Source organism: Chrysochloris asiatica, unplaced genomic scaffold (genome assembly GCF_000296735.1).
Source record: "Chrysochloris asiatica unplaced genomic scaffold, ChrAsi1.0 scaffold00040, whole genome shotgun sequence".
Lineage (NCBI taxonomy): Eukaryota > Metazoa > Chordata > Mammalia > Afrosoricida > Chrysochloridae > Chrysochloris > Chrysochloris asiatica.
In genome coordinates, this window is record NW_006408558.1 from 22,083,452 (window position 1) to 22,110,656 (window position 27,205).

The following is a 27,205-nucleotide window of genomic DNA, read 5'->3' on the forward strand; positions in this document are numbered from 1 at the left end:
TTTGATGTGCTGTTGCAATCAAGTTTGAATTTTCTTGAGCAGAATTTTACTTGCATATGCTATTAATGATACTGTTTAATAATTTCTGCATTCCTTCAATTTACCTTTCTTTGAAATGGGCACAAATATGGATCTCTTCCAATCTGTTGGCTAGGTAACTGTTTTCCCAATTTCTTGGCATAAACTAATGAGTGCTTCCTGGGCTGCCATCAGTTTGTTGAAACGTGTCAGTTGGTACGCCGTCTGTTCCTGGAGTCTTGTTTTTCACTAATGCATTCAGTGCAGTTTGGACTTCTTCCTTCAGTACCTTCAGTTCTTGGTCATATACTACCTCCTGAAATGGTTGAACATAGATTAAATTCTTTTTGGTACAGTGACTCTCTATTTCTTCCATCGTCATTTTTTTTTTTTTTTTTTTAAAGCTTTTATTGTAAATTGAGTGAAAGTTTACAGGGCTTATCATCAGTTTTATATTCAACAAATCATATATTGTTTCATTGCAATGATTATAATCCCTACCATCAGCCTTTTTTTTTTTTGATGTATACCTACCACACAGAAAATATATTCATTTAACTGTCCAAAGGATACATTTTGCAATCCAGCCTCCTGCCCACAGGCACACAGCCTCTCTCAGTCCATGAACCTAGAGTCCTCAGCTGCTCTGTCTCTCCATGCCTCACCTCTGCCTCCCTTTTCTGTTGTTGTTGCTTTTCTGATTAGGATCCCACACTCCTCTCATGCTCTTCCCTCTTGGTGGTCCTAGGGTCCACTGTTCCCCTGAAATGAAAGGTGTACTATTCCCCATTTTAGTTTCAAATCTTCTGCATTTACAGTTGTGACAATTGTTATTAGTCTTGATAACAATTACTCACTATTGAATCATAAAATCCTATCCCCATTCTCCCCCATTCCCTTTCACCAGACCCATCTGGAAAAGAGGAAAACTATTCTGTGGGGAATTCTACCTTACCCCCCTCATTCTGAAACTAAGCACACTCATGAAAGCTTGTAAGCCAGCCACTTTATGTCTTTATAGCCCCCATTTTTGATAGCCAAAGTGTAAGTTGCCTGTCAGCCTAGTGTACTGAGGAGGCAAGCTTGATCCTTGATAAAAAGAATTCTTCCCTTTTGCTTGGAATTTTGAACAACTTCATCCATAAGCAAAGGTCCACTTCATAAAATTATATCAATTTACACTTGTTCCCTATATCAAACTTTTTTATCTTTATCTGTAGAGTTTTAGTCAGCAAGTCATCTAAGCTAGGTCAAATGGGTACTATTAGCAAGTGTGGGAGTTCTTACATGCCTTCCCCTACTTCAGACCAGATGGTCACTTCACTCTCAACACTAGTCGCCAGTGGCTCGGTCATTCTTTGGTTGACACTGGTCCATGGCTCAGGAGTTCATGTCTCCCTCAGAGTTCAGTCAGTCCTTCCTCTGCTCTCTCTCATCTGGATGTCTATGGATCATGGCAAAACTCAGTCCATGTCTTCATTGCTGCATTTCCCCCACTTACAATCCCAAGTAGACCAGGGCAAGCATAAAATCCCAAGTAGACCAGGGCAAGCATAAAATCCCAAGTAGACCAGGGCAAGCATAAAAGACTGCATGTGTGTTCCCTTTGAGTTTCAGTCTTAGAAGGCGGTTTAACCTGTTGGGATGACTTTTCTTTCTTGATGGCTCCAAGGGGAACACCTTGCTTGATCTTATAACAACCAGTCTACTTTAAAAAAAAAAAAAAATTTATGCTGGTTTTTCTTTCAAGAAAGCTCTTTTGATCCTCTAGAAGCTCCAGGCTAGTCTGCATGTTGTCTCCAATGGGAATGTCCCAACCCAGAAGGTTCTGGGTGAAGCTCAGGATTCTACCTAAGGCCCCATATGCCACAAAGGCTTAACAAACAGTTTATTTCCCTGGGCAAATTCTAGAACCCCTTTTAGCTAATCCAGTCAGTTTGGGTTTATAAGCTTTCTGTAATCATATTTCCCAGTTCTTTCTATTCTACTTAAATGTCTATTTTACGATAGTAGGCAGACAAAACTAACATCCACAAGATAGTCAAGCACCTTAACATGATTTCTTCTCCTTTACCCATTCAGAGTGTGTCTCAATCCCTGTATCACAGAGCCCTGTTGTTCTAAGGTTGAGTGTACATCACTATTTACCTCTATCCCATTGATCCCATGCAAACCTACCTAAGTCTTCCCCTGTCTTCATTGTTCTTCTACCACCTTTCCCCTTCTTGTGCATTTTCCTCCCTGTCACCCAAGCTATCATGTGTCTATCCCTTAACCTGTACTTACTGTCTTCTCACTCCACCCTCTGATAGCCATCACATTTTTCTTTCAGTGTGGAAATCTTTTCTTAAGCTTTTACAATAATGGTCTCATGCAGTATTTGTCCTTTTGTGACTGACTTCATTCAGCATAATGTCCTCAAGTTTCATCCATGTTATGAGGTGTTTTGCAGCTTCGTCGTTAATTTTCAGGGTAGCATAGTATTCCATTTAGTGTATGCACTAAAGTTTGTTTAGCCATTCTTCCGCTGATGGGCAGTTAGGCTGTCTCCATCGTTTTGCTATTGTGAATAGTGCTGCCCTGAACATTGGTTTGCATTTCTCCATTTTTTGATACTTGTTTTATTATTCAATATTTTGCCCACAAATCCTTCAATATTACAAGTTGAAGCTTGATTTGTTTCTTCAGTTATCTCAGTTTGAGAAATGCTGAGCATGTTCTTGCCTTTTGATTTTTAACTCTAGGTCTTTGCATATTTCATTGTAATATTTTGTCTTTTGAAAATTTCTGTTCAGTTCTTTTACTTCATCATTTCTTATAGGCACTTTAGCTTCTCTGTGTTCAAGATCAGGTTGCAGAGTTTCTACTCACATCCATTTTGCTTATTTTTTCCTTTCCTGTGTTTTTAATGACTTTCAGCTTTCTTCATGTATGATGTCATCCCACAACTCCTCTGGTCTTCAGTCATGAGTGTTCAGTGCATCAAATCTGTTCTTGAGATGATCTCTGAATTCAGGTGGGATATAGTCAAGTTCATATTTTGTCTCTTGTGGACTTGTTTTATTATTTTCATCTTCAACCTGAATTTGAATATGAGCAACTCATGGTCTCATCCACATTGGGCACCGTGCTTTGGCTGATGATACTGATCTTCTTCATTGTCTTTTCCCACAGATGTAGTCAGTTTGATTTCTGTGTATTCCAGCTGACGAGGTCCACGTGCATTGTTGTTGCTAGGTTGCCATGGGGTTGATTCCGACTCATAGTGCCCTATGCACAACAGAATGAAACATTGCCCAGTCCTGCGCCATCCTCACAATTGAACCAAACTTCATCTGCAGCATCATGTGGCAGCAGCCAGCAGTGGCAGGTGGACTGATCAGACTCCAGGCTCTAGTGTGCTTGGCCTTCCAGAGGACTTGTCTTCCAAAGACCCCTGGTCCTGTGTATAGACTCGACATATGTTGTTGTTGTTGTTGTTAGGTACTGTTGAATCTGATGCGGTCCTAGCGACCCTCTGCACAACACAATGAAGCACTGCCCAGCTCTGTACCAGCCTCACAGTCGTTTCACTGGAGCCCACTGCTGCTGCCACTGCCAGTCTGTCTTGTTGGGGTCTTCCTCTTTCTCCCTGACTCTCCACTGTAGCAAGCATGATGTCCTTTTCCAGGGACTGGTCCCTCCTGATAATATGTATGAAGTCTTGCCATCCTGGCTTCCGTGGAACAGTCTAGCTGTACTTCTTTCAACACTGATCTATTTGTTCTTCTGGCAGTTCGTGGTACTTTTAATATTCTTTTTCAACACCATAACTCAAATGCATCAATTTGTCTAAAATTTCCCTTATGCCTCATCCACTTGTATGGTGGTGGTGGTGGTTGTGTTCCACCGGCTCGGTTCCGGCTCACAGACCTTTTGTAGGTTGTAAATCCTTACGTGAGCAGAAAGCCTCATCTTCCACAGTGTGACTGGTAGATTTCGCTCTACTGATCATGTGGTTAACATCCCAGCTCATAATCTACTACACTACCTGGGCTCTAAAGCCACATGTTTTATTGTTGTTAAGTGCTGTTGAGTCCGTTCTGACTCATGGTGACACTGTAAAGGGTTTGCGAGGAGCAACTGGTGGATTTGAACCACCGACCTTGTGGTTGATGATCCTGTGCTTATACTACAGCTCCACACCAGGGGTCCATATGAATGATAGGCATGGTAATACAGTTGAAGGGCACAGTCCTAAGGATGCAGTGGCAGTTTAAGAGCAACAAGTATGAAGATAATGTGGCTACAGGCAAGATGGAATGATCCAATGATAAAAACATATACAGTTGTACACAGTGAAGTGAATTTCAAGAGCAGTTGAAGACCAACGAGAAAGCTGGATAAAGAATATGAGAGTCTTTAATGTCTCCTCCTCTTTCTGTCTAGAGCACCAGCCCATATAAATTCATTGCCGTTTAGTCAATTCCGACTCAGAGCGACCCATGTAGGGCTCTGAAGCCCAGCCCAGTGCCTTATCCCGCAGCCTGCAGTGCCACACCAGGACTCCTCATGGAGAGTCATTGTTTATATTGCTGAAATAAGATTGTTGACCTTGCTAAATTTTATAATGTGATCTCCATTGTCATTTCTATCACCAAGGCCATATTTTCCAACGGTGTGTCTCTTTTCTTTGTTTCCAACTTTCCCATTCCAATCACCAGTAATTATCAATGCATCTTGATTGCATATTTGATCAATTTCAGACTGAAGAAGTTAGAATTCTTGAGTTTTTTCATCATTGGCTTTGGTGGTTGGTGTGTAGACTTGAGTAATAGCTGTATTAACTAGTCTTCATTGTAGTCTTATGAGTATTATCTTATTACAGCCAGCATTGAATTTCAAGATATATCTTGAAATGTTAATTTTAATGATGAATGCAACACCATTCCTCTTCAGTTTATCACATCTGGCATAGTAAACCGTATTGTTGCCTGATTCACCGGGGCCACCACCTGTCATTTCAGCTCACTAATGCCTAGGAACATCGTAGAAGAATTGATGCTTTTGAGTTATGGTGTTGGAGGAGAACAGTGAAAGTGCCATGGGCAGCCCATAGAACCAACAGATCTGTGTTGGAAGAAGTGCAGCCAGAGTGCTCCTTGGAGGCCAGGATGGCCAAACTTTGTCTGTCATACTTCAGACATACTGTCAGGAGGGACCAGTCGCTGCAGAAGGATATCATATTTGGTAAGGTGGAGGGTCAGAGAAAAAGAGGAAGAAACCCAGTGAGATGGATTGGCCAAGTGGTAGCATCGATGGGCTCAAGCATGGCAACAGTAGTGAGGTTGGCTCAGGATCAGGCAGTGCTTCGTTCTGCTGTGCATAAGGTTGCTATGGGTCAGTACTGACTCAATGGCACCTAACAACAACAGTGCCTAGGATATCAATCTTTCCATTTGTGATGACTTCCAATTTTCCTAGATTTGTATTTCATACATTCCATGGTCTGATTATTAATGGGTGTTTGCAGCTCAAAAAACTCTTCAAAGGCCTTGAACGCTTGGCTCCCTCCATGTCATTAGGACTGCTTTGAGGAAGCAGTTTTCTTCAGTCGTATTTTGAGTGCCTTCCAACCTGAGGGGCTCATCTTCTGCTATTCCTAAGGTGTTCAGGGGCTAATTCCTCATAAGTGAGCCGCCTGTTCCTTCTTCCTCGTCTATTCTTAGTCTTGAAGTGCCTCTGAAACCTGTCAACTGTGGATGACTCTGCTGTATGGGAAACACCAGTGGTACAGCTTTCAGCATCACAGCAATGAGCAAGCCACCACAGTACGACAAGCTGACAAATGTGTGGGAACATAATGCTACTCAGAGCAATTATTTGTTCTTGACATTTGATGATTCTACACCTGTGCTATGACTCAATGCTTGCAAACTGTTGCTCTGTAAAAATCTCCATCAGAATCTGAACTTGACGTCATTTTCCTGAAGCTTAATTCTTCCTGCGTCACTTTCTGTCCGTCTTCACTTCTACTAATTTTCCAGTAGCTTCCTGAGAAAAGATGTGGAGGAGGTAACTTTTCTGAGGTCTTTAAAGTTTAAGAGTATCTTAATTGTATCTTTGAATTATAGGATGGAAGTACTTTTAGGATTGTGAGTGCATTGCTGCATTGCCTTCCAGTTCTTACTGTGGCTGCTGGAGTCCTACACAGCTGGTTCCTGGTCCTTTGTATGTGATGTATAGTTGATTCATAGTCGATTCCTGATCCTTTGTATGTGATATATATGTATATATATGTTGTTTTTTTCTCTATGAAGCTTTGAAAATCTTATTCTTAATGATAGAATTTGTCATGGTAAAGTAACTTGATAGAATTTGTCATGGTAAAGTAACTTGGTGTGGACTTTTGCTTCATTCTTTGTAAATGCAGATCCTTGGGTAGCTTTTGTAACCAAGAAATAACAACAGGATGCAGATCAAGAGACAGGAAGTGAGGGAGAGAGAGAGGGAGAGAAGATGACATAAAAGGCAAATTTGGGAATCAGTTCAGAGGGGCATAATAGGTGTTTCAGTACAGAGAACAGAGGAAATGAAAGGAAATAAATTATAAAAGGAACAGTATAAGGTGATGTTTTAGAATTGAAGGACATGAGTTTTGCCTTTCATTCTAAATGTTTTTCTTAATGTCTGATGCTCTGGCTAGTTCAGTTTCAAAAGAGAGCCATTAAAATCTGACTGGGAGCTTTGGTAAGAGGATGGCCTTTGTGGACTTGTTTGGCTTACAGTGAAGTGGTTTAGCAAGATTGGTTAGCTGTCTTGTTGCCACCTCCTCAGTGTCTGTATTTGCAGATCTTTGTTTTTGGGCTTCCTGTTTCTCCAGTGAAGATTCCTTTAAACTCCTGTCTGGGTGGGTAGAGGTTTATTGTGGTATCTAGTAGGATGGGGAGCTGAGTGAGTCCCCTGGTTGGCATGCATATTTTTACTTAAGTACCCCTGCCAATACGGAATGGTGCTGTAAGATAAGTGCTGGATGCTAACCACCAGCCACTCCTTGGAAACCCTAAACAGGATTGCTAAGAGTCAGAATTGACTCAACAGTACTTACCAACACCAGCAGCAGCACCACCACCAGTAACTTACTCCTGTCCACAGCCGAACTGAATGCCCATGTCTAGATTTTTTGTTTGTTTAACCTGTCTAAAGAATATAATCCGTCTTCTTGATGGGGTTAGGCAGGTAACTTGGAGGAAAGAATCTGGGAGTGTAGATGACCAGCCCTGGAGAAGGACCTCATGCTTGGTAAAGTGAAGGGTCAGCAAGAAAGAGGAAGTGCCTCCCCTCACCCAGATGGATGGACCCAGTGGCTGCACCAGTGGCTCAGACCTAACAATTGTGAGGCTGATGTCGGGGGCAGTGTTTCCATCTGTTGGACCTGATATAGGGGAGAAAAGAGACCACAGCTGCCAAGATAAAAATATTTGTTGTTGTTGCTGTTAAGTGCTTTTGAGTCAGTTTCAACCCGTAGCGACCCTGAATAGGATTTCCGAGGAGTGGTGAGCTTGGACTTCTGACCTTGCGTTTCAAACCAACTTTGCAGCCCAGCGCATTAAGCCACAGCGCCACACCAGGACTCCAGATAAATATTATACCAGCTCTTATTTAATCTTAAACGAGTAAACACAAGATAAAGACAACCATAGACACCATGATGCATTTCCAAAGTTCTTTCTCCTCATGGTGACATTTTATAGACCACAGAGAATAAAAGAATCTCTTTCCACAAGCAGCAGCCATGCATCACATAAGCAGACTGGGCCTACAGAAGGCAGGGAGGAGACTATTGCAGGTGGGAAAGGTGCAGTCTCTGAGGCTCTTGGACTGTGACATCACAGTTAGGCTCCCGTTAAGGGGTGTGTTCACGAATGCTTCTGTGAGGGCTGGCAGGGGGAAGTGGCTCAAAACCCACTGAACTGTGGAGCCTGCACTTTGCTTGCTGCTGGAGACATAGTAGCACACAAAAGAGACTTTCCTGCCCTCATGGTGTTTAGATACTAGTAGTGAAGACAGACATTAATCAAGATAAATAAGTAAAAGAAGCAAAACCAAGGCCACTGCCATCAAGTTGATTCTGACTCATAGCGACCCTGTACAGGGCTTCCCAGACTGCAAGCCTCTGCAGGAGCAGACAGCCTCATCTTTCTCCTGTGGAGCACCTGGTGGGTTTGAACCGCTGAACTTCGGTTTATATAGCTCAGTGCCATGGTTAAACATGGTGTTAAGGAGAATAATGTAAAAGAAGAAATGGGATAGGAAGTATTGTGTGGAGAATTGTAATCATTTGAGGGGCATAGATGCATCACTGAGAATGAGCCATTTGAGTAAAAGACCTTTTACAGGTCATGCAGAGATGTAGGGGGAGAGCATTACAGGCAGAGTGAGGAACCAGTACAAACATGCTAAGGCGGCAGTATGCTCAGCATGTTGGAGGAGCAGCGAGGAGGGGTCTGGTGGCAGGATTGCACCACCAGGACTGACTTCTTTCTACAGTAACTGAGGTTGGAGGGTTTTGAACAGACGAATGATTGTCTGTTGGAACTTGTGTATGACCGAGTTGCTGTGGCTGCTGTACTGTGAATAGTCTGTAGTGGGGCAAGGGCTGAGACTAGGAGACTAGTTAAGAGGCAGTTGCAGTAATCCAAGGCACATGGAAGAAGTCAGGTGCTGGACTGACTGGTGGGTTGAAATGTGGAACATGAGAGGGAGCGTAGTCAAGATTATTTTAAGGCTTATGGCTTTTGAAATGGTAGAATTTTGATCTCACTGTAGGTAATACCCAGTTTGTTAAATTAATGCTTTACTAAAGGATAGTCATAGATATATTTAAAGTCATGTTGTCTTATAAACTAAAACTCTTCTTTGTTAAAGCTCTTCACAGAATATGGTCGTCTGGCAATGGATGAAATTTCCCAAAAACCCTTTCAGGTATGATGTTAATTCTGAAAATTATTCATAACTTACCTCACTTCACAGATTAATCCAAATCTAGCTAACCACCTGTTTTTATAGAATCTGGAGTTAAAAAGGATCTTGTTGTTGGTAAGTGTCATGGAGTTGGTTCCAACTCATAGGGACCCTGTATGGGGTCTCCGAGGGAGTGGCTGGTGAGTTTGAATCACCAACCTTATGGTTGAGTGCTTGTCCTACAGCACCACACCAGGATTCCAAAATGGATCTTAATATTATTAAATAGTTAAAAAAAAAAAATTAAAAGAAGAAAATGTTATGTAAATCATATGAAATTCAAATGTCAGTGTTCTTAACTAAAGTTTTATTGGAACACAGCTATGCTCATTTGTTTATGTAATTGCCTGTGCTTTCCTGCCTCATCAGAGACAAGTAGTTGTGTTAGACCATATGGTCTACAAAACCTAAAATATTTCCTCTGACCCTTAGCAGAGAAAGTTTGCTAAGCACTGCTTTAGCTAATTGTTCCTGGGGGATGAGAATGCACAGTAACTTCAGGAAGATGAGAAATGCATGGAGTATTTGACCATAATTCAGTGTGGTGGTTTTTCTTTCTAATTTTGTGATTAGCTGGTTCCCTGTCCTTTTTTCTTTCTCATTTTTTGTACCATATTTCCCATGCATGCTTTAAGGACAGAGACCTGAGTTCACATTTTCTCTTCAATGTCTTCCTTCTGTTCTTGTGAGAACAAAAATAATAGATGGGTTATATTGACTTCACATTTGACTTTTATACATCCTTGTGTTGCTAAGGTTTCTGTGGCATTTACAAAGAACAGATAAATCCGTTAGCACATTTTCTGACTTCCTTTGAAAAGAACCCTGGCATTATGCAAATAAGTATTTCAGTTGTTATCTTGACAGTTCATTTATGCAATGTGCTAATATGCTCTTCTCTTTTTCTAAATAGACACTGATGTTTTTGGTTCGAGACTGGAGTTTCCCTTATGAATACAGCTACGGACTACAAGGAGGAATGGCATTTTTGGATAAGCGTCTACAGGTAAGTAGGCATATTACCCAAAGTAGGGGGTATATTTCTCATTTGCCTTCAGCTATGTAATTGAGAAGTTCCTGGTGTGGTGCTACAGAATAAGCATTAAACTGCTAATTGCAAGGGTGATGGTTCAAACCCACCTGCCTCTCTGCAGAAACCCTATCCTATACAGGGTTGCTATGAGTCGGAACTGAGTTGATATTTAACAACAGCAACATTGTATTTAAAGCAGATTATTGGAATTTATATTATATGTGTTAAATACTTTATAGAATCTTAGCATCAGTTGATATTCATGAATATGTTGTAAAATCTGGATAAATGATTCACAGGCCACCACTTGTCCGTCAGTTTGTCATACTGTGGTGGCTTGTGTGTTGCTGTGATGCTACACGCTATGCCACAGGTATTTGAAATCACAGCAGGGTCACCTGTGGTAGACAGGTTTCAGTTGCACTTCTAGACAAAGACAAAGTAGGAAGGAGAGATGAACTACTTCCAAATATTTAGTCACTGAAAACCTTATGAATAGCAATGGAACACTGTCAGCACCAGAATGCTGAATACTGAAACATATTGAAGAGCACCAGAATATTGTCATATAAGTGCCGGAAGGTGAACCCCTCAGGTTGGAAGGCACTCAAAATACGACTGGGGAAGAACTGCTTCTTCAAAGTAGAGTTGACTGTGATGACACAAATGGAGTAAAGCCATCTGGACCTTCATTTATTGATGGGGCACAACTCAAAAATGAAAAGAAACAGCTGTAAACATCCATTAATTATCAGAACATGGACTGAATGAAGTATGAATTTAGGAAAATTGGAAATTGTCAAAAATGAAATGGAACACATACACATTGATTTGCTAGGCTGAAATAGACTGGTATTGGCCATTTTGAATCTGACAACCAAATGGTTTACTATGCCAGGAATGACAAATTGAGGAGGAATAGTGTCACATTCATCATCAAAAAGAACATATTGAGATCTATCTTGAAGTACAATGTGGTCTGTAATAGGGTAACATCCATATGCCTACGAGATAACCGCTAAAGCCAGTGATGATGAAATCGAAGAATTCTACCAACTTCTTCAGTTTGCAGTTGATCACACATGTGATCAAGATGTATTGATAATTACTGGTGATTGGAATACAAAGGTTGGAAGCAAAGAGTAAGGGGCAGTAGTTGGAAAATAGGGCCTTCGTGATAGAAATGAAGCTGGAGTTCACAGAATAGAATTTTGTAAGACCAATGACTTTTTTTTTCTTAAATGTTTTATTGTGAATTATGTGATAGTTTACATGGGAGAACATTAGTTTTACATTCATTCTATCTTATATCGTCTCATTGCCATGGTTACAATCCCCTCCATGCAATCCTTCCCCTGTACCCCCCAGGTCTTCAGCACACATTTCAACCATTTTAAGAGCATACATGTTCAGCCATTTTAAGAGGCAGCTTATGATCAAGAGCCAATGATACTGAAAGAAGTTCAGGGGTCATTGAAGGCATTGGCAAAGAAAAGGTATTAGGAATTGATGGAATAAAATAAAAATTGAAATGTTTCAACAAACTGATGCTGCAACTGGAGGTCCTCACTCATCTGTGCCTAGAAATTTGGAAGACAACTACCTGGTCAACTGACTGGAAGAGATCCATATTTGTGCCCATTCCAAAGAGAAGTGAACTAACGGAATGTGGAAATCATCAGGCAATACCATTAATATGTCACCCAAGTAAAATTTTGCTAAAGATAATATACAAATGACTGCAACCAAAACTTGACAGAAAACTTCCAGAGGTTCAAGCTGGATTCAGAAGAGGCTGTGAAATGAGGGATATTATTATTGACGTCAGATGAGTCTTGGCTGAAAGCAGAGAATTCCAGAAAGATGTTTACCTGTGCTTTATTGATTACATATACAGGCTTTTGATTGTGTGGATCATGACAAGCTATGGACAACATTGCCGAGAATGAGTATTCTGGAACACTTAATTTGTGTTTATGAGGAACCTGTATCGAAGAGGCAGTTGTTCAAACAGAACAAGGGAACAGTTGAAAATTAGGAAAGGTGTACACTATGGTTGTATTCTTTGACCCTACTTATTCAGTCTGTATGCTGAGAAAATCCGAGAATCTGGAGTATATGAATAAAAACATGGCATCAGGATTGTCAGAAGACTCATGAGCAGCCTGCTATATGCAGATGATACAACCTTGCTTGTTTAAAGTGAAGAGGACTTAAAATACTTACAAAAATCAAGACCACAGCCTTCAGTATGCGTTGCATTTCAATCTAAAGAAAGCAAAACCCCTCACCCCTGGACCAATAAACACCATTTTTATCAATGGAGAAAATATTGAAATTGTCAAAGACTTCATTTTGCTTTGATCCACTATCAACACTTATGTAAGCAGCAGTTAAGATATCAAAGGATGTATTGCATTAGACAAATGTGCTGCACAAGACTTCTTTAAAGTGTTCAGGAACAAAGATATCAGTTTGAAAATAAAGTGCGCTTGACTCAAGCTATGGTGTTTTCAATAATCTCACATGCATGTGAAAGCTGGACAGTGAATAAGAAAGACAGGAGAATTGATGCTTTTGAGTTATGGTGTTGGAGGAGAATATTGAAAGTACTGTGGACTGCCAAAAGAACAAACCAGTCTGTGTTGGAAGAAATACAGCCAGAATGTTTTTTAGAAGCCAGGATGGCCAAACTTTGTCTCTCATACTTCAGACATATTATCAGGAGGGACCTGTCCCTGGAGAAGGATATTGTTTTGTAAAGTGGAGGGTCAGAAAAAGAGGAAGACTTCCAACGAGATAGAATGACACAGTGGCAGCAGCAATGGGTTCAAACATAGCAACGGATGTGAGGTTGGTGCGTTTTGTTCTGTTGTCCATAGAGTCTCTATGAATTGATAGTAACTCACTGGCACCTAACAACACAACAGTAACATGAAGCACAGGGAGTCCTGGTGTGGTACTGTAGGATAAGCACTAGACTGCTAACTGAAAAACTGGTGGTTCAAACCTACCAGTTGTCTTTTGGAAATCCTATACAGGATTGGTATTAGTTGAAACCGACTTGACGGCGCTTAACAAGAACATGATTCACAGGGATTGTATAGGAGATTTCTGGGCAAAAGTCTTAGCGTTGATTGTAATTTCCATTTCACATTTTACACCAGGTTCCATATGTGCCTTTGATTGTCACACTTAGAAGTTTAGCTCTGTTCTTATTCAGAATTCTTGTTTGTTTTGGAATGCATAGAAACAGGCCTAGCCTGTTCTCCAAAGCCAAAACACAAAGCCCTTTGTCAGTCACAACTAACTAGTATGACCCTCCTTCATGCCCACAAACCTTCCTTGTTCTCCTAAGTATTGTGCAATATTCAGTTTAGTACCTGTTCTGTGTTTGCTTAAGGAGTCAAACCATGGTTAATCCAGTATATAAAGTGCTTCATAGGTTCTAAGCTTCTCATGGGACAAAACATAGGCCACTCTGATCCATCAGAGTTGAGAAATCTTTCCTTTGTCTTACACTAATCATTCCTAGTGAAGAAAGCGATAGTTGTTGGTAAATTGTTGGTCTTCATTGGCAGGTGAAGGAACATCAACATGAGGAAATTCAGAATGTTCGAAATCACATTCACTCATGTTTTTCCAGTGTCAACTGTTTTCTCCTTCCACATCCAGGACTTCAGGTGGCCACCAGCCCTGACTTTGATGGGAAGTTGAAAGGTATGTTACATATGTTATTTGCAATGTGATTTCATCTTTGAAATTAAGTAATGACCCACAACCAAACTCAGACTGCTATTAGATTGATTCCAATTCATAATAATCTTGTATAGGGTTTCCTAGGCTGTAAATCTTTATAGGAGCAGAAAACCTCATCTTCCTCCTGCAGAACAGCTCTGGTGGGTTTGAATTGCTGACCTTGTGGTTAGCAGTCCAGTGCTTATCCTACAGCACCACCAGGGCTGCTTAAGTAATTGCCAGAAAATGCCAGTGTTGAATCTTTTAATACTTAAAAAAGAAATAGTGTGGTGTCTTAGAACAGTATTTGAAATCTAGTTCAGATTTTGTTCCTGCCTTATTGTCACCATCATAATCAGTTTATCTCAGTTTGTCCATCTGGAATATTCGTGGTAATGATATCTTTCTCAGAGACATTATTGGTTTACAAAGATATAAACATGCTAATAAGTTTATTTCATAAACTTATAAAGATCCGTATTATAATTTTTTGTCAGTTCTGTTTTACAACTTCTGAATCATTAAAATTTCATTACAAAAAAATAAAAAAGCTAAATAAAAGAAATCTAAATGTAAGTCAGCTACTATTTATCAAGTAAAATAATGCCCTGAGGAATGCTCACATGATGCATGGCCTAACTATTGTTTGCAGCTTACGTGTGATTATAACATAACTTATTGCTGGGTCATGTGATCGTTTCAGGAAGCGCTCACGAGATGGGAGGTTGTGGGAATCAGAGTTGGGACTCTTGGAATTCATTGTGCTTTTGTTCCTAATTTCAGATCTTGAGTCACTTAATGACTGACCCTCAGTTTACACATGCATTTAGACTGAGCACTTTTGTTTATTAACGTATCTGAGCTTCTCAGATTCCCAGTAAAACAGTGATAATATAATGACAGCTGCCACTCTTAGAGGTCCCACACTTAAAAACTTATTCTAAGGAACCATGCAAATAAATGGATAAAAATGTATGTACTAGGAAGTACAGTACTGCAACATTTATAATTGGGAGTAATGAGAAACAACCCAGAAGTGTCTTTATATGAAGTATTGGTTAAATTATGGTATCTTTGTACAAAGAATAAAACACAGTCATTAAAAATGGAACGGTTGACAGATGGATCTATATGTATTTATGTGGACAGAGATCCATAATATGTTTTGTAAGTATGAAAAGATCACTGAGTAGCATGTGTTGTATGTTCCTATCTATTTAAAAAAAATGTATATTTCAAAGTATCCTTTAAAATTAATTTTTACATATTGTGCTTTATGTGACTGTAGACATAATAAATTTGTTTTCTGGTTTTTACAATTCACACACAGATTGTTGCCGGACACTGGTTGCAATCTCCATAATGTGCCGACACTGTATTTCCTCCCCGGGTTCCTGGTTTCTTTCGTTCCCCTTGGTCTCCCTGTTTTCTCCTTGTTGGAACTGAACAGCTGTTGTCCTTTTGGCCTCCTATAGTTGATTGTTCTAAAGAGCACCTTTCTCACAGGTGTTGTGTGTTCTATGTCCTATTTATTTTTGGGCTGAGAGGTGACCTCTGGGAGTGTCTTCAGGTTAGAAGGTTGTCTCACGGGGTTTCTCTGATCTCTTTCAGTCCAGTAAGTGTAGTCTTGTTGTTGTGAAGTACTGTCGAGTCGATTCCAACCTATAGCGACTCTATATAGAGTTTCCAAGGAGAAACTGGTTAGCTGGAACTGCCAGCCTTAGGGTTCAAAGCACTATGGGCATTAACTAATAGTGCCACACCAGGACTCCAAGTCTAGTGTGGTCTTTTTTATTGTCTTTGAATTTTGTTCTGCATTTCTTATCCATTCTCTCTGGGACCTTACGTCTGTGGTTTTGTTCAGAGGGATTGGGTGTGGTAGCTGGGCATCCTTTAGTTCTTTTAAAATCTCAGGTTAGAGGAGGCTGCAGTTCATGTGGGCTATTCGTTCTGTGGATTAAATATTTTTTAAGTGAAAAGAATTAGGGGGAAAAACCCACTTTATAAAATTGTACCTCACTTTAAAAATGTTTGTCCTGTGTGTCTATTATGAGGATGTTGGTGAGAAATTCTTATTAGCTCTGTAATGTTAGTCTTCAGTATAAACCCAAAGTCCTCACCACTGGAACAATAAGTAACATCGTGATAAACAGAGGAGAGATCGAAGTTGTCAAGGATTTCATTTTACTTGGTCCCACACTCAACATCCATGGAATCAGCAGTCAAGAAATCAAATAATGTATTGCATTGAGCAAATATGCTGCAAAAGACCTCTTGAAAGTGTTAAAATAACAAAGATGGCATTTTGAGGAGTAAGGTTCACCTGACCCAAGCCACAACATGTGCATGTGTAAGCCGGACAGTGAATAATATAGACTGAAGAATTGTGCATCTGAATTATGGTGTTGGTGAAGAATATTGAATAAACCTTTTGTCAGAAGAACAAATAAATCTGTGTTGGAAAAAGTACAGCTAGCATGCTCTTTAGACGTGAGGATGGCGAGACTTCATCTCTTGTCATCCTGTGGACACGTTATCAGGAGGGACCAGTCCCTGGAGAAGGGCGTTGTAAAGTCCCTGGTAAAGTAGCGTGTGAGTTGAGTTGACTTAGAGGCTGCAACGTTGAGTTCAAACATAACAATCAGGAGGATGGTGCAGGACCAGGCTGCGTCTTATCTGTGGGAATCGACTCTACAGCACCTAGCAACAACAAGGTTTATAGACTTCTCAGCTTTGAAGATGGATGTTTTGTTCAGGCATAATCTATAAAAAGACCTTGCTATAGTTGCTCTAGAAACTGAAATTTAATTAGAAGTATATCCTGAAGCTATTTCTGCAAAATGTTACCCTTACAGTTTAGGAATTACTTTAGTGGGCTTGTTTGTTTGTTTAAAGGTCGACCATTTCTTCAGAGGTAGATAGTGCTGTGCGTGCTGATCTTAATTTTAGTGTAATCAATGTTGAATGACCACTGCTTGAATTATACACCAGAGGGGTTCGCTGTTTGTGGAGAGACCCCTTTCATCCAATATAGAATGGCTTTGTCAGCAGCATAAAAACCCTGTTTGCCCTATTTACTATATAGCACAATGGCTCCTTATGGACAGCACTGGCAAACCAGAAAGTCCGTGGTTTGAGGCTGCTAGCTGCTCCATGGGAGAGAGATCAGGCATTCTGGTCCTGTGAGGACTTCTTCAAAAGCCTTGGAAACCTGATACAGGGTTGCTATGCAGCGCAATTAACAACAGATAAAGTAGGGAGACCTAATAGAGTAACTGGACTGAGTTGGCTAGCTAAGAATTAGAATAGAAGGGCTGGTAGGGCAGTCTTTTTAGTCTCCCCTCAGAAGAACTTGTAAGGGCTGGTTAAGCTTCTTGAGCATTTCACCTGTGAGGCCTCTTTTCTGTTGCATTAGAGCTCAACTCCTCTCTTCTCCCAGGTTGGCTTCCTTTGTTCTCTTACAGGTGTGAGTCCCCAGTAATCTTTCTGCAAACAGATATCTTTATTGACTTTAACTTGTGAATTGAGTGAAGGTTTACAAAAAGATGCCCATTTACATTCAGCAAATTGTACACTTTGTTTCCTCTCAATGATTGTAATCCCCTCCATGTAACAGTAGTGACCCCGCTTCCTTCATATGCTGTTTCCAGTCCGCCCACCTTCCCGTCCCTTCTCATCCTTGTCCTCAGGGAAATGTTGCTGTTTTGATTTTGAGTGATGACCATTCCATGGGGGGCATACCTGGCTTGTGTTGGTGTTCCCCCTCTGTACCTGTGTACTTCTTGGCTGAAAATTGGGCCACGAGGTTGATTTCCTTTCCAGACCTGAACGGTGGTTGAGGGCCATAGCCTGGGGGTCCTCCTGTCTCTTTCTGACGAGTAAGCCCAGTGTTTTTTTTAATATATACAATTTTGAGTTTTGTTCTATGTTCTTTTCCATTCTATCCAGGACCTTCTACTGTGATCCTTTTTAGAGCAGCTGGTAGTGGTAGCTAGGCACCATCTAATTCTTCTGGTCTCAGAGTCATGGAGACCGATGTCCACCTGTTCGTTTAGTCCATTGGTCTAGTTGATTCCAGGCGTCTTCAATTCTCATCACTCTTTCTTCCGCACACGGAAAGACCAGTGGTTGCACTTTAAACAACCTGCCCGCTCATGTACTTTTAAGACCCTAGACAACTTATCTGCAGCCACTCACAAATTTCAGAGACATGTTTAAACCCAGTTTTGTTTTTTTAAATAAACCTGTGCACTGAACTGGAACAATAGTGGTAATACTTTAACTTGTATTTATCTGTGTCTGTATATACATACATACATACATACGTACATGTAGTAAATAAGTATATATAGGGATAGTGATGTGCTATCAAGTTGATTCTGATTCATGCAACCCTGTACAACTGAGACTGTAAAATCTTTATGGGAATAGAAAGCTTCATCTTTCTTTAGCGGAACTGTTGGTAGATTGCAGTTGCTGACCTTCTGAGTAAGCCCAACGTATAACTACAAACTGCCAGGGCTCGTTAAAGAGCCAATACTAATAGGAACTCTGGAGTCCTGGTGTGGCACTGTGGGCGAATGCGACAGACTGCATAGTTATCTGAACTGCAAGGTTGATGCTTCAAGCTCCCCAGCTGCTCCTTGGAAACCTGGAGGTTGTTCGCTATGGGTCGGAATCGACTCGATGGCACTTAACAACAATAGTAACTCTGGAGTCCTGGTGTGGCGCTGCGGGTTCATGTACTGTACTGCAAGGTCGGCAGTTCAAGCTCACCAGCTGAACTGACTCGACACTTATCAACACTTTCATAACAACAATAGTAACTTTGGCCCTTCATTAGAAAGAGATGTAGAATTCTCCCTAGACTTCCCTGTGAGATGCTATTCTTGATTACATCAATGCATCTTGACTGATGTTTGCTCAATTTTAGACTGCGGAAGCTGGTAAAAATCTTCAATTTTTTCATCTTCAGCATTAGTAGTTGGTGCATAAATTTGAAGTGGTTTCCTTATAGAGGAATGGATATTATCTCTGACAGCTTTGTAATTCAGGATAGATGTTCAGATGTTCTTTTTGATGATGAATGCAACCCCAATTCCTCTTTAATTTATCAATCTTTTAGTAGTAGACCACATGACTGTCAGCTTCAAAACAGCCAATACTGATCTATTTAGCTCCATAATGCCTAGGATATTGATCTTTTTGCATTCCATTTAATTTTTGACGACTTCCAGTTTTCCTAGATTCATACTGTGTATATTCCAGGTTCCAATTATGAATGGATATTTGCACTTGTTTCTTCTTATTTTGAGTTGTGCCCCATCAGCACATGAAGGTCCTCTAAGTTTTCCTGTACCCATGCCATTAAAGTCAGCTCTACTTTGAGTTATATTTTGAGTGCTTTTGAACCTGAGGGCCTCATCTTCCGGCACTGTATCAAACAATGTTCTACTGGTGTTCATCAACATTTATCGGCCTTCCCCCCTCCCCACCCCCAAGTAGCCTGTGTCTTGCTGTGATGCTGGGAGCTATGCCACCAATATTTCACATACCAGTAAGGTCACCCATGATGGGCAGGTTTCCATACTGACAGACTAGGAAGAAGGACTTGGCGATCTACTTTTTAAACAATTGGCCAGTTGAGAACTCTACGAAACCAGAAGAACTTAAAGACTGGTTATCTTGTATTTTGAGAATATGAAATGGGTTGGATCTACTTGACTGTATGAAAGGATCAAAGCCTTATGTCTTTGCAGTCTCTTTAGCAGATTGTCTTTGATACATAACACATTCTGGTTTAATGTTTTTCAATAATAAAACTACAAAGAGAACTCAAAAAGTTTGTGGAAAAATTCCATTTTCTTTTTTAAAAAGTTTCTGTTGTGAATTGAGTGATAGTTTACATGGGAGAAAATCAGTTTTACACCATTGTTTCATTGCAATGATTACAGTCTCCTCTGTGCATCATCATCCAACAGTATTTGCTTCTCATTCACTCCTGTTCTTTTTTTGAGGGTGGGCAACAAAACACTCAGGAATACATAATTTAAAACAACCAAAGGGCACATTCTGCAAGCCTGCCTTCTGGCTGCCAGCACACAGTCTTTTTCCATGAGTCCAGACTCTTCAGCTGCTCCCTCTCTCCAGGTCCACACCTCTGCCTCATCTCTGGTGTCGCTGCTTCTCTGGATAAGGTCCCGCATTCCGTTTGTGCTCTTCTCCCTTGATGGTCTTATGGTCCTCTGTTTCTGGACTGTAAGATTAACTATTCCCCCGTTTTTGTTACCAAACGTCTGCCTGTTGTGAGAGCCACAGTTGGTCATGATAGCAATGACTATTGAATCATAAGGCTCTTATCCCCATCTCCTTTCACCAGTCTTGTCTAGACAAAATGAAAGTTATTCAGTGGGGTCTCTACCTTCCTCCACATATTCTTAAGGTAAACTCCCTCTTGAAAACTTGTAAAGTTTTTTTTTTTACAAGTCACTTCGTGCCTTTATTGCACTCTCATTTTAGGTAGCCAATGTCTAAGTTGCCTGTCCCTATCTACCCTGTATACAGAGGGGATAACATTGATAATTGCTATGAAGACTCCTTCCCTCAGTTGGTATTTTGAACTACTACATTTATAAGTATAGGTCAAGTTCATCAAATTATAACAATTCACTCTTGTTTCCTTTATCAAAATTTTTTTTTTAACTTCCTCTACTCGAGTTCTGATTATCAAGCCATTGAGGCTAGGTCAAATGGGTACTGTCTGCAAGTTTGGGCATTCTTGTGCATCTCCCCTGACTTCATATCATCTGGATGCTTCGCTCTCGGCTCTAGAAATTCCATTATCTTTTAATTCCATTACTTTCTCTTCTACTTTTTTTTAAAGAGTTTCTAGAGACTTGTTTTTGCTCTCAAGAAAAGGGACAGAGATACAGGTCTTCTGTGAATTGCTGGATCTTCCTGGTTAAGAAATGAGTTTTGTTTGACCATCACTCTAGGTGGAAGCATACCCCCTGCTTTCAAAACACCTCAATTTAAGAATGGTTTTTTAGATTTTTTAAAAAATTTGTTTGTTATAGGACAATGTTTTCCTCCATTGTATAACTTTTGTTCAGAGGTTCTTTTTGTAAGTTTTTATTGTGAATTATGTGACAGTTTACATGAGAGAACATTAGCTTTACATTCATCCTATCATATATCGTTTCATTGCAATGATTACAATCCCCTCCATGCATCATCAACCAACCAAAGGGTACATCCTACAAGTCTGCCACTCAGTCGGCAGCACACAGCCCCTCTCCCTCTCTGGGTCTAAAGTCCCCAGCGGCTCCATCTCTCCACGTTATCATCTCTGCCTTTATCTCTGGTGTCGCTGCTTCTCTGGGTAGGGTCCCGCACTCTGCTCTTCTCCCTTGATGGTCCCAGGGACCTCCGCTCCTAGACTGCAAAGTCAACTACTCCCCTCCTTTTTCTACAAAACATCTACCTTTACATTTCCAACCCTCACAGTCAGTCCTGATAGTAATTATTCACTATTGTACCACATGAGTCTTATCCCCATCTCCTTTCATCAGTGCCGTCCAAACAGATTGGATACTATTCAGTGGAGATTCTACCTTCCTCCTCGCTCTCTGGATCTAGGCTCCCTCTTGAAAGTTTGTAAGCCAGTCACTTCTTGCCTTTGTAGCCCCCCCCGCCATTTTGGGTAGCCAATGTCCAAGTTGCCCATCCCTGTCTACCCTGTGTACCAAGAGGTACCATGGGCTGCCAAAAGAGCAAACTGATCTGTGTTGGAAGAAGTACAGCGAGAGTGCTTCTTGGAAGCCAGGGTAGTCATACTTCATCTCTCATACTTCAGACATGCAGTCAGGAGGGACCAGTCCCTGGAGAAGGACAGCATATTTGGTAGAGTGGAGGGTTAGAGAAAAAGAGGAAGACCTCCAAGAAGATAGATTGGCCCAGTGGCAGCAGCAATGGGCTGCCTAACTTTTTGTTGTTGTTGGTGTGCCATGGAGTCAGTTCTGACTCATAGCGACCCTGTACAGGGTTTCTGAGGCTGTAAATCTTACAGGAGCAGAAAGCCTCATCTTTCTCCCACGGAACGGCTGGTAGTTTAGAACTGCTGACCTTAAGGTTAGCAGCCTGATTCTTCCCCATAGCTACCCTGTACAGGGTTTCCAAGGAGTAACTGGTGAGCTGGAACTGCTGACTTTGAGGTTCAAACCGACTTTGCAGTCCAGCACATTAACCCACAGCGCCACACCAGGACTCCGAATTCTGAAGTAGAGGGCACGTTATACTGTAGAAAGGTAGGGGACAAAGAAAGGTACATTAGGATAGAGTCATGGTAACCCAAAAGTGTAAAATTTCCTGAGCCCTCTTTCCCTAGCAAGTGTTTAAATATAGCAACTACCCAAGGTTAAATGACTGGGTAGGCACTGAAATTGCATTCTTTTGCTCACCCAGTTGTTTAAGGTTATTTGGTTTCTTATTTCCTCATCATGTTTTATTCTTTATGGTCTGTTAACAGATATTGCCAGTGAATTCAAAGACCAGTTACAGACACTGATACCATTTGTATTAGACCCATCGAACTTAATGGAAAAGGAGATCAATGGCTCAAAAGTCACCTGTCGGGGACTCCTGGAGTACTTTAAGGTAAATGTGGATTTTAATGATCAAATGTTTGCATTTTTGGTTGAGCTGATCTAGGGTGTGAAGTAACTTAGAAAATATCAGTTAGAGGAAGTCTCCTGCAGGAGATGGTGAGGAGTGTTTCGAGACCTCTGTGTCCTTCCAGAGGTGAGACACTGGGTGGCAGTGTCTGCCAAGAACCACGCGGATACTCTTTCATTCTCTTGTAACTCAGTCTTCAGTACTGGGTTACCAAGCTCTGACTTCCCAAACCCAGTAACTCCTACTGGCCCTTTAAATATTATGTAAATTTGATCTCACTTTGAGATGGTTGAATCAACCTCTTCTGGAAAGAAATTCATGATTACAGTCACTTTCACAGTTGTATGTTCAGTGTCCTGGTGTGGCACTGTAGGGTAATACCAGACTTCAAGGTCAGCAGTTCAAACCCACTGGCCACTCATCAGAAACCCTATACAGCGTCGTTGTGAGTTAGAACCAACTTGATGGCACTCAGCAGCAACAATTGCCAGAGCAACTTTTAAATCATTGAAAAGGATCCGTGCCTTTTCTTGCACTTAAGGCCAAGGAAGAGCCATATGCACCTGTTCTGATTTAGCTACAAATTTGGCTGAAAGACAAACTTAGGAGTGAGATTTCTTAACTCGGAGACTTTAGAGGAACATTTTCCTGGGAGAGTGAGGGGAATTCAGACAATTGTGTGTGTCCTTCCAGGAGTGAGCCACTGGGTGGCAGTATCTGCCTAAGAACCACATGGATGTTCTTGGCACTCTTAGAGGAGTGGCTAAAGGAAGATGACTCCTGATGGAAGCCGGTGTGGACAGGAGGTGTTAGGAAGTTGCTGTGAGTAGGAGATGGTACCTAGATGTACAAGTCTACCTCAAGGCAGTGGGCACTGCCCACAGGGAGTGGTGAGGCCAGTGTGCATGGCGAGTCGGATGGAAGTCCTAGCCTGTAGGCTTGTGCTGCTCGAGAATCTTTTTAGTTATTTTAATTAACTCAAACCACTAACATGCACTCAAAGGTGTGTTGTGTGTTTTCTAATTCCTGGTTGTGGATACAGGTCTTTAGGAAAATGTACTTGTAATGGTCACTGGTTTTAAAAGTGACAGTATAAATAAAATAAGACAGGATACTATTTCTAATCATAGTTTTATGTTTATATTCTAAGGCATATATTAAAATTTACCAAGGAGAAGATCTGCCTCACCCAAAATCCATGCTTCAGGTAAGCAGTTCTCTGAGGCCTACATCATCCGCCTGTCGATTAGTGAGTTGACGCAGACGCAGTGAGCACAGCCCTGTAGGAACAGCGTGTGGTTACTCTGCTTCCTCATTCTGCTGGAAGAAGCCGGCTGTGTGACCATCTGCTGCTTCTCTGTAATTTTTCGTAGGGTGGGTAGGAGGTAGGAGTTAGGGTTAGGATTGTGCTTACTTTAGTGTTAACAGTTATGGTTAGGGCTAGTATTAGGGATAGGGGCTGGGCGAGGGCTAGGAGTAAGGCTTGGCTTAGTTTTAGGGTTACAGTTAAGTTTATTTCCATTTCTTTCTTGAAAACTTGATTTTTCTCTTCATTCCCTCCTTTACTTTTTTGTTGTTGCATATCTGATCCCCAATTTTTCAGTCTTGTAGGTTTGTTTTGCTTTGAATACTTACATATTTGGGTTTGGAGTCCTTGGTGTGGCACTGTAGAATAAACACTGGAGTGTTAACTGCAAGGTCGCTGGTTCAAACCACTCGCCACTCCTCAGAAACCCCATACAGGGTTGTTATGAGTCAGAACCAGCTTGAAAGCACTTACCACCATCTGCATATCTGGGTGGAATTCTGGGTGATAGGGTCACGTGCTAGTCTCAGGTTGCTGTGCGTTGTTTTGGTTCTCTGGCTAAAGAACTCCCTTTAGTGTCTTTTGTAAAATTGTTTTGGTTTTTACAATTCTTTTAATTTCTGTTTCTTTGTAAGTATCCTTATCTCATGTTTATCATATTTGTTGGGCAGTTTTTCTGGATATATGATTCTTGATGAGCCTTTTTTCTTTCAAGTTTTCTACGTTATCCCGTTGTCTTCTTGTCTACGTGGTTTTCTGCTGAGAAATCAGAATTGAGTCTGAGTTGTTCTCCTTTGTGGGTAATGTTTTGATTTTCCTGAGCTGTTCTCAGGATTCTTTTTCTGTCATTAGTTTTGAAAAGTGTGATCATGTTGGTGATTTTCTTTTCGGGTCTATCCTGTTTTGGAGTTTGTGTAACTTCTTGAAGTGCTAACTTCTTGTCCTTCCTGATGATAGGGACGTTTTCTTCTAACAATTCATGAATTCGTGGACAATTTGCTCTCTGGTGGTTTTTTTTGTGTCTCTTTTAGTTCTGGAACTCCAATCATACACGACTTATTCCTCTTGACAGTGTTCCGTGTAATTCTTAGGCTTTCTTTGGAGTTTTTCGTTCTTTTTTCTGATTGTTCCTCTAGCAGGTAAATATTGAGAGATTTTTCTTAAAGTTCAATCAATAATTTGGCCTCCCATTGATTTAATTATTTTTCTTTTTTTTTAAGGTTTCACTGTGAATTATGTGATAGTTTACATGGGAGAACATTAGCTCTACATTCATCCTATCATTTATCATTTCATTGCCATGGTTACAATCCCCTCCATGCATCATCAACCAACCAAAGGGTATGCCCTGCAAGCCTGCCCCCTGGTCATCAGCACACAGCCCCTCTCCCTTTCTGGGTCTAGAGTTCCCAGCCGCTCCATGTCTCCACATCATTGTCTCTGCCTCCATCTCTGGCATCACTGCTTCTCTGGGTAGGGCCCTGCACTACGCTCCTCTCCATTGATGGTCCCATGGACCTCCACTCCTGGACTGCAAATGCAAAGTCAACCACTCACCTCCTTTTGCTACAAAACGTCTACCTTTACATTTCCAACCCTCACAGTCAGCCCTGATAGCAATTATTCACTATTGTACCACAAGAGACCTATCCTCATCTCCTTTCATCAGCCCCACCTAGACAGATTGGATACCACTCAATGGAGATTCTACCTTCCTCCGCATCCTCTGGATCTAGGCTCCATTCTGAAAGCTTGTAAGCCAGTCACTTCTTACCTTTGTAGCCCCCCCATTTTGGGTAGCCAATGTCTACTTTGTGGATGGGGTGGGAATGATCCTCCCTGTGAAGATTTGTTCCCCCTTTTGAGCTACTGCATCCATAGGTGTAGGTCAAGTTCATCAAATTGTTTCAGATCACTGTTTTTTTCCTCTTCTTTCTTCTTCTAGTTGATCTCTGATCATCCAGTCATTGAAGCCAGGTCAAGTGGGTATTAGCTACAACTGTGAGTGTTCTTGTGCATACGCCCTCTCTTCTTATCTGCTGGATGCTTCACTCTCCACTCTAGTCCTCTGTGGCTATGTCACTGACTCTGGACCCAGGAGTACCCAGGTCTTGCCACACTGCTGGCCGTCCAGGTCTCCACCCTGGTTCACAGGAGTCTCTTGAATGTTGTAGGGCTTAGCTCGCAGCTTCATTGCTGTTTTTCCCTCACTTCTCCTTATCATTGATTCAATTCTACTTCTGAAGTTGAAGAAAAATCTCTTGATATTTACCCTTCCAACATACTGTCTACTTCTGAAGTCTTAGTGTTAGCCTGCTGGCTTTCTTATCCTTGGTTTTGTCTAGTTTCTAATTTCTTTTGCCATTTTTTTTCTTGTAGTGTTTTCCTGAGTTCTTTCAAAGTTTTTTGTATTCTTGCTTTCCTTGATCTTTCTCTCAGTCTGTTAAAGGTACCTAAATAGCATTCGTTTAGATTCCGTATCGAGTAGTTCTGATACCATTCCTGGTGTTATATTTTCTGATTCTATTTTGGTCACTTGTTTGAAGCACTCTGTCTTGTTTCTTCACGTAAATTGACATTGTCTGATTTCCCTGAGACTCTGTGGTTGTCTTGTAATTTATTATTGCATGTTAGTGTGTTCTCAGGCACTCACCACTTGTCCTCTGGTGGGTGTGGTAGAGACTTGCAAGTGTGGATGCAGCTTTCTGTTCGTTGTTTGTGTAGCCTAGTTCAGAGTGGCTCCACAGAAGCAAGGGTGCTACTGCTTGCTGGGTTGGTAAGAGCAGAGACTAGACACACCCCTGCCAACCAGGAGGGAATGGAACAAGGGAGAACTGTGCCCCATTTCTCCCTTGTCCTATGCCTGCAAGCTGCTGTATCAATAGATACTCACAAAAGGTCAAGATGGCCACGTCACTCCATGCCAGCTGACAGCTCACCCGGTTTTCTTCTCTCACTGCTTTGCTTTAGCTTTGTCTTCCAGTCAGCATGCGATTGATTCACCTCTCCGTCCTCTCCTCTGAAGCTCAGGGTTCCAGATCACCATCTGTATCTGCTTCCGTGGGTCTCCCATGACTTCGTTGCAGAGCGTCTGCCTACTCCTCCATCTTGCCTCGGCACTCCTGCTTTTCTTATCTGCCTTTCTGGTGCTACATACCCAGATAAAATTAGGTTATCTGGGATGTTAGACAAGCCATGTACCTGTTAACCTGTTGTGTACTTTAGTAGAACACATAGGACATACTTTATTTACTCATCAGGGTTTTATGTTTTTTAATTTTTATTGTGAATTGAGTGACAGTTTGTAGGGCAGATCATTAGTTTTATAGTCAACAATCATATGCTTTGTTTCATAACAATGACTATAATCCCCTCCATGTACCATCAATTAACAGGATTTCTCTCTATTCATTTAAGCTCTTTTTTTTTTTTTT

The 27,205-nt window shown here is 41.1% G+C and overlaps 1 protein-coding gene across 1 annotated transcript in view; it reads left to right on the forward strand.

The window, feature by feature from the left end:
• The window catches only part of ATL3 (atlastin GTPase 3), an 81,897-nt gene that overhangs the window by 49,767 nt on the left and 4,925 nt on the right, over window positions 1–27,205 (forward strand). Inside the window, exons 6-10 of the mRNA XM_006861010.1 lie at window positions 8,926–8,982; window positions 9,935–10,027; window positions 13,636–13,774; window positions 22,320–22,447; window positions 23,616–23,672. Coding sequence (XP_006861072.1) covers window positions 8,926–8,982; window positions 9,935–10,027; window positions 13,636–13,774; window positions 22,320–22,447; window positions 23,616–23,672 — 474 coding nt within the window. The remainder of the gene's footprint in view (window positions 1–8,925; window positions 8,983–9,934; window positions 10,028–13,635; window positions 13,775–22,319; window positions 22,448–23,615; window positions 23,673–27,205) is intronic.